At 40.3% G+C, this 21,499-nt stretch overlaps 1 protein-coding gene across 1 annotated transcript in view; it reads right to left on the minus strand.

Moving 5' to 3' along the window:
* Positions 1 to 21,499, minus strand: part of Mgam (maltase-glucoamylase) — a 90,717-nt gene that overhangs the window by 66,693 nt on the left and 2,525 nt on the right. Inside the window, exons 3-12 of the mRNA XM_036181844.1 lie at positions 9,724 to 9,841; positions 8,301 to 8,410; positions 7,631 to 7,782; positions 6,931 to 7,102; positions 6,429 to 6,528; positions 4,441 to 4,553; positions 3,664 to 3,789; positions 1,410 to 1,541; positions 1,123 to 1,239; positions 114 to 227 (exon numbers count right to left, since the gene is read on the minus strand). Coding sequence (XP_036037737.1) covers positions 114 to 227; positions 1,123 to 1,239; positions 1,410 to 1,541; positions 3,664 to 3,789; positions 4,441 to 4,553; positions 6,429 to 6,528; positions 6,931 to 7,102; positions 7,631 to 7,782; positions 8,301 to 8,410; positions 9,724 to 9,841 — 1,254 coding nt within the window. The remainder of the gene's footprint in view (positions 1 to 113; positions 228 to 1,122; positions 1,240 to 1,409; positions 1,542 to 3,663; positions 3,790 to 4,440; positions 4,554 to 6,428; positions 6,529 to 6,930; positions 7,103 to 7,630; positions 7,783 to 8,300; positions 8,411 to 9,723; positions 9,842 to 21,499) is intronic.

Here is a 21,499-nt window from a genome sequence, read left to right on the forward strand (position 1 = left end):
TGTAAGGAATATGTGACCATTGCTTTCATTTTCTTTCTATGCTCCATGATTCAAAGACATAGCCAGAGATACACACTGAGAATGTCTCCATGGGTCAAAGTGTTCAAACTCACAATCCAAATGCCATCAAACTCCACTTTGTTGTGGAAAAGCTCAAGTTCTGTTGCCCACCAAACAGCACAGTTGGGATTGGTGTAATCAGGAAAGACAGTTGTTCCAGGCCAGACCTGTGGGAGACAAAAAGAGAGAACACTGATAATAAATTAAGTGAATGTAGAATAAGCTAAGAACTTTATGTAGGAATTCCAAACGTGATAGTGAAAACAGAGGTAGAAGCCACAAGTCTTCTCGGTGTAGAGTAAACCACTTAGAATATGGAGACTCAATCACTCTCAATTAAAATGAAAAGCCACCTGAGAAAATTAATTTTAAAATGTGATTGGCTATTTAAATGAGTAAATCCAAGGATAAAAGCACTGTCTTGTTTGCCAGTCTTCAGCTCTGGTTCACATTTCCATATTGCTTCTCCTACTTTCATGTCTTCTCCATTTCATGAATTGAAAATGGAGATATGTTTTATATGAATTTCAGCTGACTCATTATAATCTATAGATTCTAACATTATTTACTTTTCTCTATTCTTTCTCTATCCATTTCCCTCAGATACTATATTTTGAAGTGGATATTAAAAGTTAAGCAGAAGATAATACCTTCATGAAAAACAAGATAATAAAAGATTTCAGGGGGGAAAAGTGGAAAGTATATTATTCATTGACAGGAAACTGAGTCAAGAGTGGCATGACCCTTTTCAATTGGATCTACCTAGTAGGCAGTGACTAATGCCAGTTTCAGTGGAGCAATGTGAGAAGCAGGAGTGTAGTGACAAGAGGGGACAGAGTAAAGAAATGGACACTCAATGAGTGAGTTGTCATTGAATGGGATCTGGCTGGGAAAAACATGTAAGAGCTGGAGTAGATAGTAGACATTTGGGTATGAAAAGGCAAAGAAAGCTTCTCCTCAGCATGTCTAAGTTCTTTGAAGATGTACCAAACAACCACATACTTATCCACAACCACTCACAATCCAGCCAGAGACAGAACCACCACTTCCCTGTTAAATTACCTCTCCAATGAGTGCGTTTACACCATCAGAACTATTCACCCAGATTTTCATTGCTGAACCTCTGTCATATGGGCCATAGGGATCACTTGGGAGAGAGTTATTGGAAATGGCTGGATCCTAAGAAAAGAAAAAACACAATGAAAAAAAAAAAGCCTCCAATAAAACAGCCACATTCAAATGTTGCTGAAGGCATATTTTCATTTCATTGGAGGCCAAGGAGGGAGAAGGGGACATAATGAAAAGGATGAGCAACCACCTGATTTCAGAGTTAAAAAGGAAGCACATACCAAAATGATAATAAGTTTCTGCCCATTATTGTGCAGCTCCTTAACAAACTCCGGGAAGCCTTTAAAATTTACTGGGTCATAAGTGAAGTCCTTCCTCTGGTCCATATAATCAATATCAGCATGCTGAACATCCTGCAAGAATACAAGCATCCACAATTTAGTACCTATGAATTTCCCTGCTAAAGGGAATCACCAAATTATCACCTTTAATATCTAAGATGAAAAACAACTCCTGTGCTGGAATTTAAATGCAGTGTTATCGGTTGTCCAAATACATCTTTTTGAAGAGCAATTTGGAAAACAAATTGCCTCATTATCTCCCTAAGGCTCAGCCCCACCCATGATATCAGATTAACTGCACAATTGATGACAAACCACTGGAGCTATCTAAATAAAACTTACCCTACACACAAGACAAAGAGATGAAGGGGATATTTCTTCTCCCTTCTCCCTCATTTCACTATCACAATAATCCTACTAACGATCTTGGTACCTCTACCACAGTCCATCTGTGTTTATTCTTTCCTAGTTTTATATGAAAATAGTGACACTGGAACAAAGTTTACACTGTGCCTATGTCCAGGAAATGAAAAGGGAGACAGAACAGGATTGTTCTAGTTTTTTTTTAATTCCCCCTTTCTGTCTTCTTGACACCTCATTCCCCATCACAGCCTCCAATATAATAGAAATATTCAAAATCAGCCACTCAAAGCAGAAACACTTTAGTACACTATGCTTCCTTCTTGAACTTTCAAGACTGGACGCCCATATGCAACTCTGAATTACTTTCAGGTCCATTTCTCAGTATTTCTTTTAGCATCTTATTCCACTGTGCACCAAGAAATCCTCTTCCCCCATCCCCCAGATTACTCAGGATGGCAATGTCTGCCTGTATGTAAGAAAAACCATTCAGAGTAGAGAGGCACAGTGGTGCTGGCGATCTCAACCAACAACCCTGTTCCTTTGGCTATCTACTACTAAATGGGGTTTATATCTTAACTAGGGTTGAAAATGGGATTCTGCAGTAAGTAAAGAAGACATGAACCGGGCTTATGAGTCCATACGGGCATTCTCACTATTCTGATGGCTGGGTTTATTCTCTTCACCTCAGTTCTGCCTCTGCTGTTTCTGCCTCACATTTCCTCTCACCCCAAACGCCATAGTCCCTGAGGGCTGGAAGACAAGAGAGGCCAGCCAAAGACTGGAGTCCCCTACCCAAATGTCTTACACAGCTCTCATTTACCGTCTTCCCCTAGTCACCTGTCTTTTAAAATCTCACTCTTCCACCTGTTAGAGTTTTTCATTTTCTTCCCAATTCCAAGATCTCCTGAAGTTCTGTTTCAAATACAAAATGATCACAGTGTGCGAGAAGACAAATCCTGTCCACTGACTGGTAAACAGCCACCAAAACACCACTGCAAAGCAAATGTCCCTCAACCTTGTCATTTGATTTTTGGGTAAATCTACTTAAATGTGAATTCTATCACCAACAAGCTACATGGTTATGATGAAACTACTTCTCTAATTTAGCTTCAGTTTCTTACCTGTGTCTGTGCCCCCCACACACAAAAAAAGAGCCAGTTAGATTAGATTATTTGGACCTGAACCAGTTTCATGCGTGTGCACACACATATGTGTGTGTGTGTGTGTGCTGCCTAACTTATCTCTTCTTCAATGTTTTCTCAAAATATCTGTTAAAATTCATTAAATGATAAGGGGTTGGGAGATGGAAGACCTGCATTATGAATTACCTCACACAAAACCTGAGAATCAAGTTTATACCAAGGTCTTGGAGAACTCTTATATCACTTTTATAATCTATCTCTGCCATGATATTTTTGAATCAAAAAATTCAACCAAGACTATATATAAGGTAATAAACCTATATGGAGAAGCATAAGCTAAAATCTGAGCTAAAGACAGAATTAACTTAACTCAAAATTAAGTTCTGTAAAAATGCGGTCAACACAATAAGCATGAGAAAATTGAACTAATGAAACAACACATAGTCAGAAACCAGGTTGCTGCCTCATCTGTATTATTAATCTATAAGTACCACTTCCTACTGAAAAGAACCACAGTTCTTTGAAAACAAGTGACTGATCTGACAAATCCTCTAATATTCTAAATGCATAAAAGTCATTTTATTACCAGAAGGGGAAAGAATTCAAAGAGGGAAAGTATGGAGAAGGCAGAGGCTGTCCCTGTTCTTCTGTGGATTTCGTTTTGGAGAACTGCGTTCAAGCTTACTTACATACGGGAGCTGTGCTGCACGGTTTCGATCCACAACTTTCTTCATATTGTCTAGGGTTCCATAATCATACCGGCTGAGCTGAAACCCAAGTGCCCAGTATGAAGGCAGAGCTGGCCGCCCGATGAGCTGAAATAAATATGTGGAATGAAAGTCAGTAATATTGTGTGTGTGCACATGCATAGGGAGGTTGCATGTGGTGGACAGACGTCTATGTAGGATATCTTCCTTAATTGCCCTCCCCTTTAATTTGAAGGCAAGATCTCACATTGAACTTGGAGCTCACTAATTAGCCCCACTGTGGAAGTGGCTGGCAAGCCCCAAGTATCATTCTGTCTCTGTCTCTCCATGGGGTGATTACAAGTACACACCACTGCACCAGCTTTTCACAGAACTGCTGGGGATCTGAACGCAGGTCCTCATGCTCATGCAGCAAGTCATCTTTACCAATTAATTCATCTCACAGCTCAATACTTTTTAAAACAAAGCTGTTTGATGCATTGGTTTAGGGCACAAAATATATTCAGTTTTCTGGTGTATTGATTCATTAACATTATAATGCCAGTCAACTTTTATATCTCCCTTTTAAGAGTAAGGGCACCTTTCAGTATCTTTATATCCTTTCATATTTTTATAATATAAAAACTTTATTAAAAATTTCCATTGTGTCTGAAATGTATCATCTCAGGCATGTCTAACTCACACGTGTGTGTTAAGTTTACATCTCTTAATGTTTGGTGCGTAGGATTCCCTCAGTCAGAACCATGATTTCATGTTTACCTCTAGATATTCTTGAACAACTCCCTCAGGTGTGTTCCCCAAGAAGACATAGAAGTCCAGAATCCCCCCAATGGTGCGGTACGTGATTGCTGGAGTAGGCTGAAGGGTAACCTCTTAAAAGATTAAAATAAAGGAAAATATAAATTAGGATTTGTTCTATTGAAATGACTACAAAATTTATAGCCATAGACACTAACTACCTGAACTTTGGTAAGGTGATTTTTAATGCACCACGTGTTGTATATAAAGAAACAAATTCTTACATACATGAGAGTTAAAATATTTGTTCAGCAACAAACGTCAATAGCAGGAAACTAGAATGTTCCAACTCCTGTGCCATGTCCCAGGCTCTGTCTAAAGAGCAATCAGCCTCACAAACGAATCCAGAATTAGTCACTGCAGTAGAATAGTTTCTTGAGGCTGATGGCCATTGTTACTGATACCCCTAGTTACCCATAATCAGAGCCCCTCAAAATAACTCAGCTGTCACAAATCCATTCCATGGAAGCAACTCTAATCTCCTCTCAGACAATGAACATCAGTAAATACTGTCACAATAATGTCACATTTTCCCATCTGTTTTCGGGCCCATGTATCTTTCCTGACACATGGTCTCCTGCGCATGCCCATTTCACCTTGCCTGCTACTCCTGAGATTCTGCGCATGCTCATTTCACCTTGCCTTCCTGACATTTGTTCTCTACCCATGCCCATCTCACCTTGCCTGCCACTGTTAGGATGGTGTATAAGCTTCAAGTTACAATCATCCCTTTCAGGTACTCAACCCCCAGCACACCTGCCTGTATAATCTTTGCATATGCAAACAAACTCTGTCTTTTGCTTCCTGGTCTCTTTCTGGCAGTTTAGTTTGCAGGCCCACAAAAATTAAATCTTAGAGGGTAGAAGAAAAAAATATGTCTGAACCTGTGCTTCTTGTTCTACACCTCATTGTTACTGTAAATACACAGCCCAGCTAGACACTCTGAAGTTCTAGCCTCAGTGAAGAAGGGTCAAAGTAAAGCAGGTCAGAGACTATATTGTAAATGCCAAGTCCCATGACTCTCCAACCACCCTCCTGAGAAGTTGCCTCCTAGCCTTGTTCTGTGTCTAGGGATAGAGGGCCTCAGAGTCTTCTGAAAGCACTCTTAGGTCATATAGGACTAATTCACACAGAGAACCTCGGGCCTTGTAGCTTTCCCATTAAGTCTTGACTCAATTCATTTTTGTGATTCCTTTTTAAACCACTGAAATGGGCAGTCAATGTATTCTCTTTGTCTGTTCTTGGGCTGTTTGTATTCTAGAATAATCTTGGATCACCTATACTGCTTCTCAAAACAAAACAAAAACTATAGTGAAGGATTAGATCTTTCTTGCTTATATAACCCTTAAATTATTGCAAGCTGATATGTCTATAAAAAAGAGCATAAATTATGAGAAAAAAGGCTTATGCAGACCTTTGGCTGTTAAATCAATGCTTATTCTCAATATCTATATTCATCTTGAATGGACATGAAAGACTATATGGGCTACATCTTTGAATAACACTGATCTAATCCAATGATAATCAATTGGGAGAGTAAGGTTCAATATCCTATGCCCACCATCAACCCTCAGAGATATTTATCCATCTCTTCTTCCCCTGTGGTGACTGTACTGGAACTGCCAGTCAAGATCTCTTAATGTAGGACTAAGAAGGAGTTCTGCTCTGTGGGTAGATCCTGTCTCACAGGATTACAGGAAGAGTTATGCTAACTCTGTAATAACAAATATTCCAGAAAAGGCCACCAGATTTGAGAGTTGAGAACTCAGGAGAGAATCCTTTGCACACAGATCCCATGGGTAACCAGATAGGGATGTCGCAGCTAGAGAGCACAGCTAGCCATGCTTTAAACATTGTGAAAGGGATTCATTCATTCAACCATAGTGCTATAAAAGGGGCTCTGATATATTATTTGCTTGTTTGTTTAGGAATATTCCTTTGTCCTTTACCCATGGCATTGCTGTTCATCAGAAACACTCCAAAGGATAATCCACTCTTATCTTCAAGGCACAGGAAGAATGTCTGTACACCATACAAGTTATTTCCTTCCTGTAGAAAGACAATTAAAAAACAAACATTCACAATTAGCCTATGATCAATTACATCATGATCAATGAAGATGTCAATGAATTTTATGAGTTCAGGTCTCTATTTAGAGGATGTTAACAAGTGAGTTGGTGCTTTCTCAAAAAATGCACCAACTCTGACCATTAATCTAGTATGTATATGAAGATCTTGACTTTTGTTAAAATATGGAAGGATATGAATTCTGAAACTATTGTTCATAGAATCTCTATTAAGAACTTGCTAAGAATCACATCACTGATAAGGAGAAGATCTCAAAAGCAAAAACAAGCAAAGTCACCCTGGATTGTCCCTCTTAACTGCAATGCCAGGTGACACTTGAGATTAAGGTTGTGATAGTCACAGGAAAGGAACCTGAAAGCTTACATCATTGGGAGTTGTGTCCCTGGAAAACAAGGACCAGGTCTTCCAATTCATGTCATGCCGGTACTGCTGGTGCACATGTTCACCCAGACCATATACGTTAGCACTTGGCAGTAGGGTGGAGAGCTGCAGGAACTGGTCGGAGAAGAGGAGGGGCCCAATACTTGAGTCAAACCTAGACACAGGATGGAAGCACGGACATGAGTGAGACGTAGGGTGAGAAGGACACAGCTGCTTGTCCAAGGGCTCTTCACAGCTCACTGACTCCATAGTCCCTCTCCAAGTCTTCCTCTGACATTTTCTCATAGATACCAAGAGGCAAAACATCTCCAGGCCAGGTACCATTGTGGTACAACCCTTATTTCTGTTCCTTAGATTCCTTACCACATGACCAGAACACTGTACTTGAAATGGTCGTAGACATTTAGTAAGTGTCGATTGGTGCTCACATGATTAGACAGATGGGAGAAAGGAAAAAGAAAAATAATGTTCAGATAGAAGAAAGTAAAAGGAAGAAAGAATTCTCTCTCTCTCTCTCTCTCTCTCTCTCTCTCTCTCTCTCTCTCTCTCTCTCTCTCTCTCACACACACACACACACACACACACACACACATTTGGAACACAGTAAAGTCATCAGCTTACACACTTCCCCTTATCATTATCTTCCTACTCCCACCCCCCTTGATAAATTTCCAAAACTTACAGCACACGGTTATTGCTTTTTCTTGTGACTTTGATGCCGAACGGCTGTTTAGAGACCTCAACTTGGTAGTTCAAGGAAGGAGCAGCATTTCCACTGAAGGCCTTCACATGCTCATGAGGCACTTCATACCTTCCCTTGGTTTGGTCGGTCAACTGAACAGAGAGATGAATAGAAACAAAGTCCAAATGAAAACTTACCAATCATTCAAAACTACCAGTGGCCTCTCCAGCACCAGTGCTTTCTGTGCAGATGGCCTGGAAATTGGACACTGATCAAACTGGCATTATGTCTCAAGTAATGTGCTGTTTACATTGCCAGCTTCATATGTTTGTCTATTGGGTATATATTAGTCTTCAGGTAGAGATACACTGTGATTCTAAAGGCTGTCTCTAGAAAATTCAGTGTGGTGGTAGCACTTTGATCCCTTCTACAGTTTCCATGGTATCTGGGACAAATGAGTGGAAACTGAAAGCTCATTGATAAACTCTATATGTATTGAGGAAGTTACCACACAGCAAGAAGGCTATCAAAGACCTTGACAAGCAGGTACCACATGACTACAACAGAGAAAGCTACTTCCTTTAGCAAAATGTTCTCCTCTGCAGGAATTGCAGTTATGAGGTATAAGAATACTTATGAGGCATAAGATTTTGAAGAAACAAACTACAACCTTAAAGTGGAGGCGATTCGATGTCTGGTACTCGACTGTGAGCAGGACATTTTCGATGTCATTTCCAAACAGGGGTGCAGAAGGCAAGTTTTTCAACTGGGCTGTGAATCCTAACATGTAGAAGAGAAAGGGCTTTCATAGTTGGTTCTGTTAATTTTCAAATAGTGGCCACATAAAATTTAAGTTTAGGTCAATGGGGCAAACAAAAATCTTTATCTTCCAAAGAAGGGAAGATATAGATACAGATCCCCTCATGGATATGCATATCTCATCTTGGACTGGACTCTAAAGATAAGTGCTGTTATTACTATATCCAAAACTATACAACCCTCTTCTCTAAGATCTGAGTGAAAACACAGCCCCAAATGGCTAACTGTTATGTTCCCTGATCATCAGTCATCCCATGTGGATCAAACACCTTTATGGTCTCAGTTAGTATTCTTTCTCAGTTATGTACTCAGTATATTACAGAGCATCTTATTCACTGGAGTCATATCCTCAGTTAAACAGCAAGTGAAGAGCAGGTTGAGACCTTGAAGAGTCCCACCCCTTCTTTACAGTAGGAGCCTTCCCATGGTGGTACCCACTGTCATCCTCATCCCAGAATGCTCATTATTATGCTCTTTGTTTAGGGGTAAGACTATCAGCTCATGAAGACTGATGTTAACTAGGTAACTTCTGAAATATGCTTATAAATTTGTAACTGTTTCCATTTCATAAAAATTACACCAGAATAGGGTTGCAAGGAATCTTGGAGATTATTATTTTCATATTGCACACTTTATAAATTTGGGAACCAAAATGGTCGTGATGGTTATATAAAGTCACGAAGATACATAAAAGTGAAGACAGACCTCCACACACACACTGTGGTTGTATAGCTTGGGATTTTTGTTGAACTCCTAATAGTGAAAGTGAGCGTGTCTCTGATTCTTTTATCTGCTGTTGGGACACTTTTCCTTCTTCTTGGATGCCTTGCCCAGCTTTTATATGAGGATTTATGGCTAGTCTTTTTTTAACTTGTTATCCCAAGTCTAGTTCACTTGAAGGCCTGCTCTTTTCTAAAGGGAAATGGAAAAGCAGTGGATCTAGGGAGAGGGGACTGAGAGAAAAGGAGACATGGGATGTATTGGATAAGAGAAGAATAAAGAAAATGAATAAATCTTTTTATACAAAAAAGAAAGAAAAATCTTTATATACAAAAAGAAAAATGAAGCCAGAAATAGGACACAGTATCGGAATTCCTGGGGCAGAGGGTGATTACTGCTTGATGCCAAAATAAGATCTAATCACTAACAAGAGCTGTGCCCACCTCTGTCACATATAAAGTGTGACAACAGAGTAGTCAGTATTCTATGTGCTACTACAGGTGTCCCTAGGATGGAGCCAAGCCTCCAGGTCTAAGGTTCTACCTTCAGCTTACCTGCATTTGTAAACACAGGATCACTCTCCATTTGGTAGCCATGATTCCTGGAATAGTAGCAAGAAACATTAGCGGCTCCCTGAGGATCCCAGCAGCAGCCACGCTGGTCACATGTGTCCTGAAACAGAGATTAGACTATTAACTCCATTTAGTTCATTACATTTTAGGAAATGCAAACTTGGGATTCCCATTTGAGATTGAGATAACAACAATTCACTTTTACCCACAAGACCTGACACCAAGTGGTAGAAATTCTAGAGTTCTCCCTGCCTGCACTCTTCTTATGGCGTGGGAGGCAATGTATGCTTCACACACAAAAGCTGGTAAATATCTTTTAAAATTCTAAACAATAATATAGTTACATCACCAGTATTCCAAAATTATAAATGGAGCTTCATGTATATTACCTTTAAATGAACAACAGAAAAAGACTCTCTTCAGACACTTTCAAACCAAGCCAATCTCGATTTGACTTAATTTGTTGTTCACTTACTGCATTGCAGTGCGGGGGTGTCAGCATTTGTTTGGGATCTCTGTGTATGAACTAAATATACTCAGTACAGCAAATGCAGCAGCAGAATGCAAGGTGTAAAGTCAGGACAGATCATGTCTAAGGGTGTCCCTGGGTCTATCTTGCTGGAAGTTTCAGAAGCACTAGGTGGAAAGACCATACTATTTGTTTAAAGGCTTGAGGAAGAATCCTTTTAAATGTATACATGATATATATATAATTTCAACTCCTCCTGAGGCAGAAAGTAATCTTTCCTTGACAAACCAAATAGAGCATAGTTTTGCCTTAAGGAAGATGCCTGTCTATACCACAATTGATATGTGAGTTAAATGGAAGCTAAAATGAATACATTCTCTTTCCTAGTGCATCTAATTTTGGAGAAACATTCAGAACAAACATTAAGCAGTACAAAAAAATAATCTCTCCTTGCATGTGTGGGCTTGGTGTCTTGCAGCTAATAGGCAACTGTGGATGACACACCCCAGCTTAGACCACAGACACAAGATAGCTTTGGTCTTGCTCATTCTCCTTCCCTTTCTCCATTGGAGCACCTACCATGGGAAAAGCAAGCTGTTATATCATGGAAGGGACCACATGGTGAGGAACTCATGAAAATAACCCACATCGATAAGCTAAAAGGATCAATGTGATCTCAGAAGACTCCTTCACTGTGGTTTTTGAGAATCTCAAAGATGGAGTTACCCAACAAAACCAAAGCCAGCCAGATTTTCAACAGAGAAACCTTGAGAAAATAGGCTTGTTCCATTAAACCATTATCATTTGGACAATTTGCTTTGTAGCAGGGAATAACTAATACATCCTGTCACAACGCCTTACAGATATGGAACTCAGAATCCACAGAGTAGAGGTTTACAGATGTGAACCCTGCCAAGGGCTTCTTAACAATTGAGAAATCAAAGCCAAAAAATGTCCATTTCTTTTTCCTATGAGTATCACTAGATATGTGTTAATAAAAATATGTCAATGTCTAGCAGATGTCAAGTTAAAAAATGGTGAGATATATGAATAATTACATTTAACTGAATACTAATTTTTACACTGATAGCCAATACAAGTTAAGTATCCATTATCCAAAGGGCTTAAGAATAAGAACAAGAAATGGTTTCAATTTCAGATTCCTCTTCAGACTTTTGGATTATTTATATTTACATGATAACATTTTTTGAAGATAGGACCCTCTAAACACACATTTCACCTGTTTTGATAGGTAAGATGCATAACCAGAAGGTGAAATACTTTTTGGATCCTCCCTGCCTGTTTTTTATTTGTTTGTTTGCTTTGCTTGTTTTTGCAGTACTGGTGTTAAACCTAGAACTTCCTGCATGTTAGGCAAGTACTCTACCACCCAACTATATTCCCAGGACTTGTGAAATACATTTAAATTTTTTTCTATGAAATAATGTTTCATTGCATGAGGATTTCCACTTGCAGCACCATGTTGGTACCCAAAACCTTGTAGATTTTTTTTGGGGGGGAACATTCGAGATCTTAAATTTCTGAAGTAAAATGCCCAATCTGTTTTTGAAAGTGAAAAAAAAAGTGACATCTACATGTGGCCCATATTTCTATGGGGCCAATTTTACTATGATATAAACTTTAATCAGAAGTTGTGGCTTGGTTCCTTCCTTTCAAAACACACTCAGATGAAACAGACTACAGAGAGAAAAGGCAAAGGTGCTTGGAAGGATGTTAAGCGGGGTGGCTTTATATACAACCAGAGCTTAATCATTTTTTCACTGCACTGGAAAGAACAAAGATCAGAGAGGCAAAGGCAACAAGAACGTAAATGGCCTCTGCTGGTCGACTCAGAAACACCAGCTACTGCAGTGGAGCTGAGCAATAGTGAGAAGTGGAAGGAGAGACCAGGCAGGATTCCCAGGGGATGGTCCCTGAAGGAATGGGACACCTGGGAATCAACTGCAGAGGGACGCTATGACACGAGAACCATGACTTGGGAGGATAAAAGCACACAGAAAGAAAACACCAAGTTCAATGTGAGGATCAAAGTTTAACAGACACTGCCCAAACAGTAACTTCTAACACACCAAGGAAGGGAAAACCAGGGTGAGGGAGGAAACCTTCAGTCCCCGGTAAGGAACAAAGGAGGACAGAGTAGTGCACGTGCAGATAGAAGAAATCCTTAGGGAAAGTGGTCATGTCGGCTAGCGTATGGCTTGAATAGCTAAAGACGTCATGGCCGGGGCTGGTGTTGTGGTTCAGTTGGTGGAGTGCTTGCCTAGCATGCACAGAGCCCTAACTTCTGTCCCTAGCACCACGTTCCAGGCACTGATACTTATGCTTATAATCCCAACACTAGGGTGATGAACTAGAAAAAAAAATCAGAAATTCAAGGTTATCCTCAGCTACAGTGAATTCAAGGCCACGCCATGCTGGATACATGAGACACTGCCTCAGAAATAAACAAATAAATGATGCAAAACAATGGCAGAAGATTCACAAATGTGAGTGTTGAACATCTTCTCTTCTATGGGGAATTAATGGGGGAAAGGACATAAAAATGAAAGGGGCTCTTTAAGATGTGAAGGGAAGGACAAGAGAGGAAGAGGGGTGAGATCATAACAGAGGGAGTGAGTAGGAGAACGCCACTATGAAGCCCTGTGCTAAGAAGAGAAAGAAAGGAAATTATAGTTAAACAACTCAGTAGAAAAACTCCCTATAGCAGACACTTCTGGAATGTAAGCTCACAAAGTCACTGAAGACGAGCAAATGAGAAGAACGATGTGTAAAAGGCAGCATTCACATCCAATAAGGCTCCCCAAACTCAGTCCTGGGGGTACAGCCTCCCAGCTGATACGAAGCCTGTAGATATCACAGGCCAGATATGGCACATACCCAAGAAAGAGGAATCAAAATATGTGGAGGGAAAAAAAACTTTAAAAACTTTAAATCACAGAATGAAATTGAGATGCAGCACATAACACATTGTTTTTACGGCACACTCCTGAGTAACTGATAAAATGTAGACAAAAAATGTAAAGCCATTTTACTTTTTAATGTACTACACATATATTCAGTCCCCTGTATCCACAAGTTTTCACATTCAAGAATTTAACCAAAATTGGATCAAAATATTTTAAACAAAGACGTCTGTGTTGAACAAGTTTATCTTTCTTATCATTATCCCCTAAGACAGAACATGACAATTCTTTACCTAGCACTTACAGAGGCAGCTCAAATAATCTAACAATGACTAAGTCTAGTAGTATAAAGGGAGACGTGTGGCAGTGCTCTATGAATGGCACACCATTTATACAAGGCATTCAGCATCTGCAGGCTTTTTGTCCATGGGGTGCTGGGTAACGGTATTTAGGCTTTAGCACCAGCATACAGATGACTGAACTCACAGGTGCGGAGGAATCAAATCCTGAAGCCCCTGTTTTAAAATGAAATGAATCTCTACTCTGCCCAGCTCTTACTTATCTTGACATTTAAGAGCTATAGAAGAGGAGAAATAAAGAAGCATTCCATACTAAAAGTTGACAGGAAAGAAAAAGTAAAACTAGAGCCTAGTATTGTAAGTATTGACGTAAAGAGGTGGAGGTGGCTCTTCCCATTGAGTCTGAATGGCCTATGACAGATTTGGTAAACAGACTGCACAATGCCGCTCCTGAGCCGAGCTTAAGAAGATAAGCAGGCTTGTCCCACATCTCTTGCAGCCTTGAGTTGTCATGGAAGAAATCCAATTGCCCTGCCCAATGAAGAGACCTCTAAGAGAGTCTCTGAGACCTCATGAAAGGGGAAAAGTGCCCAACAAAGAATATCCTCACAGTTGTTTTGGCCAAGGTGCCAGATGCATGGATGAACCCATCTTGAGTCTCTTCACCAGAATTGATCAGCCACCAGAAGCCAGTAAGCTACTGCATCCAGCAGCACTCAGGATAGAAGAGATCAAGTCAAATCCTGCATGTGTTTCTACCCCCATAAAATCATGAGTGACAATATGATAATTGTAATTTTGTGCCACTAAATTTGGGGTAGTTTCTCACAAATACATGGGAGGGCTGGGAGATGAGCCAAGAAGTCTTACTGTGTAAACATAAAGAATCTGAATCCCTTAAGCCCTCAAAATAATCCAGGTGTGCCCACATGCATCTATGACTCCAGTGCTGTGGGAACAGACAACAGGATTCTGGTGTATGTTGGTTAACACTTAGTTTCATGTTCAATGAGAGAACCTGTATCAAGGGAATAAAGTGAGGTTGGTAAAGCAGGGCCTAGCATTCTCTTCTGGCAGCCATACACATATACCATACACAAGATTACCTAAACAGAAAGGCCGTGGTCTAAGAAAGCAGGGTTCAGAACCGTATTAGTGACTGTTATACTAAAATCATCCACCCCAGAGTTCAGGGGCTGCCATTGTGATGATGTTAAGAGGTGGGGCCCCTTAACATCAGTGATCAAAACTTGCTGTTTCTACCTCGTGAACAGGATTCAATGCCTTTTCCCTTCTCTCCCTGTGAGCATGTAGCAAGAGGACCTACATCAGTGTGACTATGCTCTTCCCAGCATCCAAAACTATGAGAAGTAAACTTCTGTTCTTTATAACTTACCCAGTCTTCAGTATTCTGTTACAGCAACACAAAATTTATTAAGACAGTAATATTCAGTCAAACCCAGAGACTGTGGACTGGGTGCTAAGCAGAGGGCTCACAGTCACCCAGCACTTTACTGAATAGCTATGTCATTGAGCTAAGGAGAATAGCAGCCCAAGACATGCTCAAGTCAGTGCTCTGCTGTTGTGGGCTTCACATTGAAGACACACCTATTGTTTGTAGGACTAGGACAACCTGATGTTGTGAGCAAAACCATGGAGCGAGTGAATCTCCCTAAAGACAAATGTCCCATTTTCTAGCAGAAGCAGGAATTTTAGAAGTTAAAGTACTCAATAACAAAGGAACCCTAATCAATCTGTACTCACCAAAACAGTACCTGGTCATTTGTATATGCAGCAACTTAGCAAAAATTAAAAATAAACAAGCAAAATCAATCTTGAGCCAGCAAGATGGCTCAACAGCTAAAAGAGCTTGCTGCCAAGCCTGAAAACCTGAGTTCAGTCCTAGGACCCACATGTTGGGAGGAGAGAGCAAACTCTCACAAGCTGTCCTCTGACCTCCACATGTACACAGAAGCACATGAACACACAAACACATATACACATAAAATAAACTGCAATAAATAAATAAATAAATAAATAAATAAATAAATAAATAAATAAATAGAAGTAATCTTGAATGATGGAAATATATTGACCGTAGACTATTTTAGAACATGTGCATCTTGAGTAAGGTTTTAAAAGCTAACATGGCCACTTTGTTCCATGCCAAGGTAAGATCTGATAGCAGAATTTTATAGAAATAGACTTTCAAGTCTCCAAATCAGACTACAAGGTATTTTCAGAGAATATTTCCCATGACCTTTGAGATCATAATTTTAAAGTTTTTAATCAATAGAGGGCGTGGGTAGAGATAAGATATGATTTGAGAGGGGGCGGGATATGGGAAGATCTGAAAAGAGCTGGAGGGGGAAGTAAATATCGTCAAATTATACATGTATGAAATTCTCAAAGGTTAGAGAATACATCTTTAAAGTGTTCATGATTTAATTTAATGGTATCTAATAATCACTGCTTAATTAATATGTTTATCTGAATACACATTGTCTCCCTGGCTGATAAGGATTTGAAACAGCAGACAAAGAAATGTGACAACACTCCAGTTCTGTCCAGTCAGAGTTCCTCAAAGCAGAAGCAGGCTGAGAACCCAGGCAGGAACTCCATTTCTCTGATGTGCTTCTGTCCCATGTCTGAACATGGTCCAACCTCAGGTCGATTTCGGGGACTTTGTAGCTCACTGCTCTTCCTACAAACAACTAATGGCTATGTACTGATTGTTGTATAAATCCAGAGCAATTTTTAGGTGGAGGCTAGTAATTATATCAGCAAAGAACACTATCTTTGTTGGTGAGTCATAAAACATGATCACTTAAATACATTGATAAGAAACTGGAATGTGGAAAAGGACGCCATAAGCCAAATTCTGAATTGATAAGTAACTTGCAAAATGTGTATTCTATGAAATATAACAACACTTCTGAATATTAAAAGTTAGCCTTTCCGCTTTCTTAGAAAATTGGGAATCAATCTACCCCAAGACCCAGCTATACCATGGGCATATACCCAAGGAATGCTCAATCATACCACAAGGGCACTTGCTCAGAAAAGTTCATATCAGCATTTTTTGTAATAGCCAGAACCTAGAAACTACCTAGATGCCCTACAACTAAAGAATGAATAAATAAAACGTGGTACATATACACAATGGAGTACTACTCAGAAGAAAAAAACAACAACATCATGAGGTTTGCAGGCAAATGGATAGATCTAGAAAAAATCATCCTGAGTGAGGTAACCCAGACTCAGAAAGACAAACATGGTATGTACTCACTCATAGGTGGATACTAGATGTAAAACAATGGATGACTAGACTGCTACTCACAACTCCAGGGAGGCTACCTAGTAAAGAGGACCCTAAGAAAGACACAGGGATTGCCCAATGACATAGAAATGGATGAGATCTACATGAGCAAACTGGATGTGGGGGGGCGGGGTACTGAAGGGCAAGGGTCGAGGGAAAGAGAGCTTAGGGGAGCAGGAGATCCCAGCTGGATCAAGAACAGAGAGGGAGAACAAGGAATGAGACCATGATAAATGAAGACCACATGAGAATAGGAAGAAGCAAAGTGCTAGAAAGGTCCCCAGAAATCCACAAAGATACCTCCACTGTAGACTACTGGAAATGGTCGAGAGAAAGCCCCAACTGACCTACTCTGGGAATCGGATGGCCAAACACCCTAACTATTGTGCTAGAAATCTCATCCAATGACTGAGGGAAGCGCATGCAAAGATCCACAGCCAGGCCCCTGGTGGAGCTCCAGGAGTCCAGTTGGCAAGAAAGAAGAGGGATTGTATGAGTGAAAATTGTTGAGACCAAGTTTGGAAAAAGCACAGGGACAAATAGCCAAACTAATGAAAACACATGAACTATGAACCAAACTGAATCAGGCCTTCTGGATAAGTGAGACAACTGAATAGCTTGAACTGTTTGGGAGGCACCCAGGCAGTGGGACCAGGACTTGTCCGTAGTGCATGAGCTGGCTGTTTGGAACCTGGGTCCTATGCAGGGACACTTCGCTCAGCCTGAGAGGAGGGGACTGGACCTGCCTGTACTGAATCCACCAGGTTGAATTGAATCCCCAGGGGAGTCTTTGCCCTGGAGGAGATGGGAATGGGGTGTAGGGGCTGGGGGAAAGGCAAGGGGGAGGACACAGGGGAATCCATGGCTGATATGTAAAATTAAATTAAATTATAAAATAAAAAAACCAAAGGGGAAAAAAAGTTAGCCTTTCTAATATCATAGGAATTATCATTGCTGCTATGGAAAATCCGTGTCAACTGCATTCAGATTAAACATCTCTCCTAGTAATTTAGAATATGGAAGTTTGTGCTAAGTATGAAAATTTGTTCTCCCATATAATCACAAGAACTCTAACCCTGAAAAATTAAAGTGTTTAAATGTATTACTTAATATCCTTTTCCTGAGCTAAACATCTGGACTTCAGCTAAACATTTCTGTTCCCTGTCATAAATAAAATCTGGAATTGGGGAAAAGGCTGCATCAAGAAGGAGGGTAATGGGGCCCTGCCTTACAAATGATGGACTTGAAATCCATGTCAATGGCTGTCTCTTAAATCTGCACGTGGATTACAAAGGTATAAGAGACTTAAACAGTCCACAATAATAGAACAAAATATTTGAACTTGACTTCATACACAGACCGAACTGATAAAAGTAACAGTGTTGGGTATGTGCAGGGAGTGGTTTTAGTGCGTGTGTAAGCAGACTAAGAGGAGAAAAATGCATTCAGAAGAGATTCAAGGAGGTCCCTGGAGTGATGGAGGTCTAGGGGCGATGCCAGGAATGGAAATGCAGCGCTAAAGGAATGTAGCCATAAAGGAATTAGCCATCATGACATTCTCCTAATCTCATAGATCAGTGTCTTGCTCAGCCATCATCTGAGAAGCTTCCTCCTTCAGTAGATGGGAATAAAAGTAGAGACCCACAGCTGGACAAGGTTCAGAGAATGAGAGACCTTGGAACGCTCAGTCCTCCTTGCGATGCCCCCATCAATTCCGTCCCCCCACAGCTCAGGGAGCCCTGAGGAAGAGGAAGCAGAAAGAGCATAAGAGCCAGAGGGAATGCGCACCACCAAGAAAACTAGCCTTCTAAACACAGCAGGACCAGGGCAACGATGAACTCACATGACTGTGGCAGCATGCACAGGGCCCCCACAGGTCTAGACCTGATAGGGACCCACTGTTGAGAGGGGAAGTGGACACATGTCCCCATCACCAACTCAGAGCTGTTTCCAGTTGATAATCACTCACAAATGAAAAATTAGTTTTCTCCAATGGTGTCTCACTGGTTATACAAACTACTCTTAAGGGCAAGGCTCCATTCCCAGCAATAGATGGCCAACATCAAAAGAACTCAATGGCATTTTAGAGATTCTTTGTCTCAAAATGCTTTGGGGGGAGCTTTTTATCCCTTGCATATATATTACAGTTTCTAGTTTACTGCTTTGATGAGATTTCTATGTATGTGAATGTGTATGTCTCTGTATCTACATGTGCTTTTTTAGCTTCTTCTTTCCTCGTTTGTTTGTTTGTTTTGTCCTATTCTGGTTTGTCTCTTTGTTCTTATTTTTTTATTTTATTTTATTATTTTTTAGATGCCTGTTTATATCATAACAAGATAGAGAAAGAAATGATGTGGATTTTTGCTGGTAGGAAAGTGTGGAGAATCTGGGAGGAATTGGGAAAGAGTAAGCTATAATCAGAATATACCATATTAAAAAACTTATTTTCAATAAAAAATATTCTAACTAAAAAAATAAGTTAAACTGTAGGGAAAAGAATACATTATTAAATTCTCAAAGAAGAAATAACTTTTTTAACAAAGAATCTAAGAGCTTAATCTCTTCAAAAATAAATTGTAAAATAGGTAAATATTGTATACATGTAACAAAATCAATAAGAAGTAAAAAACAAAACAAATATTAAAAATTCTCCTAACCAGACTCAAGGTTGTCTCCAATCCTAGACACAGATACCCACCACCACCACCTCCATTAAAAGCAAGAAACAAAACCTGGTGTGGTAGTGCACACCTTAATCCCAAGCACTTAGGAGGCAGAGGTAGGCAGATCTCTGTGAGTTTGAGGCCAACCTAGTCTACAAAGCTAGCTCCAGGACAGCTAGGGCTACACAGACAAACCCTGTCTCAAAAAACCAAAATAATTAATAATAATAACAATAAGATTAAATAAATAGTAAGAAACAAGGGGCTAGGGAGATGGCTGGGTGGTTAACACACTTGTGCTTTTGCAGAGGACCCAGTTTCTCAGTCCCCAGCACCCACATGACAGCTAACAATCATCTTCAACTCCAGTTCTAGGGGCTCCAACACTGTCTTAGGACCTCTCAGGGCATCTAGCATGTACATGATGCACACACATACATTCACTATACACATAAAATAAATCTTAGAAACACATTTTTTAAAAGAACAAGAACAATTGTATCTACAATCAAAGTCACCTTCAAAGACATTTCGATTGTTAGTTTTCTTGTTATCCTAAAGCAGAGGAGATGGGAAGGATAAAACTAAACAGCAACAGCCTCAATGGAACCTTCCACTTAGTCTATCTTCTGGATTCATCACCCCATCCTACCCACCTCTATATAGCCTTTTAACACACACAACGCATAAATCGTCCATACATTCAGCCCCTCAGCAATAACCTAGACCGCTAGATCAACATACAGTGCACGGGTCACATAGCAACTGTAACACATAAGCTTAGATACCTCTCCTATGAGAAAACAGACAATTTAAAGTGGCAGTATTTCCCTCCAACTGGGCAAAAGAGAAGCAAGACAATAGATGAACATAAAGATCACATGGTTATTCGGATAGGTGCATCATGTTAGAAAATCTAATAGCCCCTTTCTGAACCGCACTTGCCTGGAAAGAATTATAATAGTGTATTAAAACAGCAGTATGCAAACATTACTGTGGCAGTCATGACATTAGAAGTTCAGCAATATCCTGGAACAAGATGAAATACTGTAAGGCTAACATAGTTAAGAAATGGCCTGCTTCTGGGAGCTGCCTAGTAATTCATTTCCTAGAATAAGGTGACACTAACAAACTCTTTGATTTGAATCAACTTTCTACAAACCCAGTGGGGGGAAAAAAAATGTTGCTTCGGTAAAACACATCTAGACCATAGCTGTCCATTCCACAACAAAGCACATACAGACAGTCCTTGTGAGTCATCAAGCTCCGATGTACCTTGGAGTCTTAGCAGTCTTCCCTGGACACTCTTGCCCTCTCTGCACTATACAGAATGGTTCCACTCAATGATCTAGCCCCCCACCCCACCCAGTGCAGCTTTGATGACTACTTCCTCCTTGAATTCACCTTCAGTTCCATGAGGCTGGGGAGACAAATCATTGGGAAAGTGACTATTGCCCCTCCCATTCCTCTCTCTGTGTCCATCACATCCCTTCTCACTTATCTTTAGTTTCAGCCCCATACCCAAGGTGCTTTTCTTTCTCTCTCCCTTCTGTGTTCTTTTACCTTTCTCTGAGTCTCTCATTCTCTCTTCTTTTTGTCCCTATTATCATTATCTACCTTCCCTCAGCCCCAGTGGCTGTTGCTAGCTATAACACATCACACTCAAACACCTTTCCCTTCTGACTTCTGAGTTCTGCTATTTCCTCCAAGACCTCCTCTTCTCTTTTTCTCATATTCTCTGCCAGCATTCTAGTCAATCATGCTGACCTCCCTGCCTCTCCACCAACAGATTCCCGCCATGTTCCTGTGTACACAGTCTATGTAACAAAAAAGAGCTCCTGGAAAGGGGGGATAAATAGCTATCAAATGTTGGGCCATAAAACACCACATATAAGGGTATTTGGACACACGTGATTTCTTGTTGAGATTTCATTTCTCAGGTACCTTCATGTTTTTACTTTTGCCTACTGCCTGACATAAGCAAAGGGATGGTTGGGATGCCTCTCTCCCCCATGACATGCCCACCTCTATTGCACCCTATCCTCTCATTAACAGTAATCCACTAGGGCCTGGGAGTGGGAGCA

The sequence above is a fragment of the Onychomys torridus genome, chromosome 3 (assembly GCF_903995425.1).
Source record: "Onychomys torridus chromosome 3, mOncTor1.1, whole genome shotgun sequence".
Lineage (NCBI taxonomy): Eukaryota > Metazoa > Chordata > Mammalia > Rodentia > Cricetidae > Onychomys > Onychomys torridus.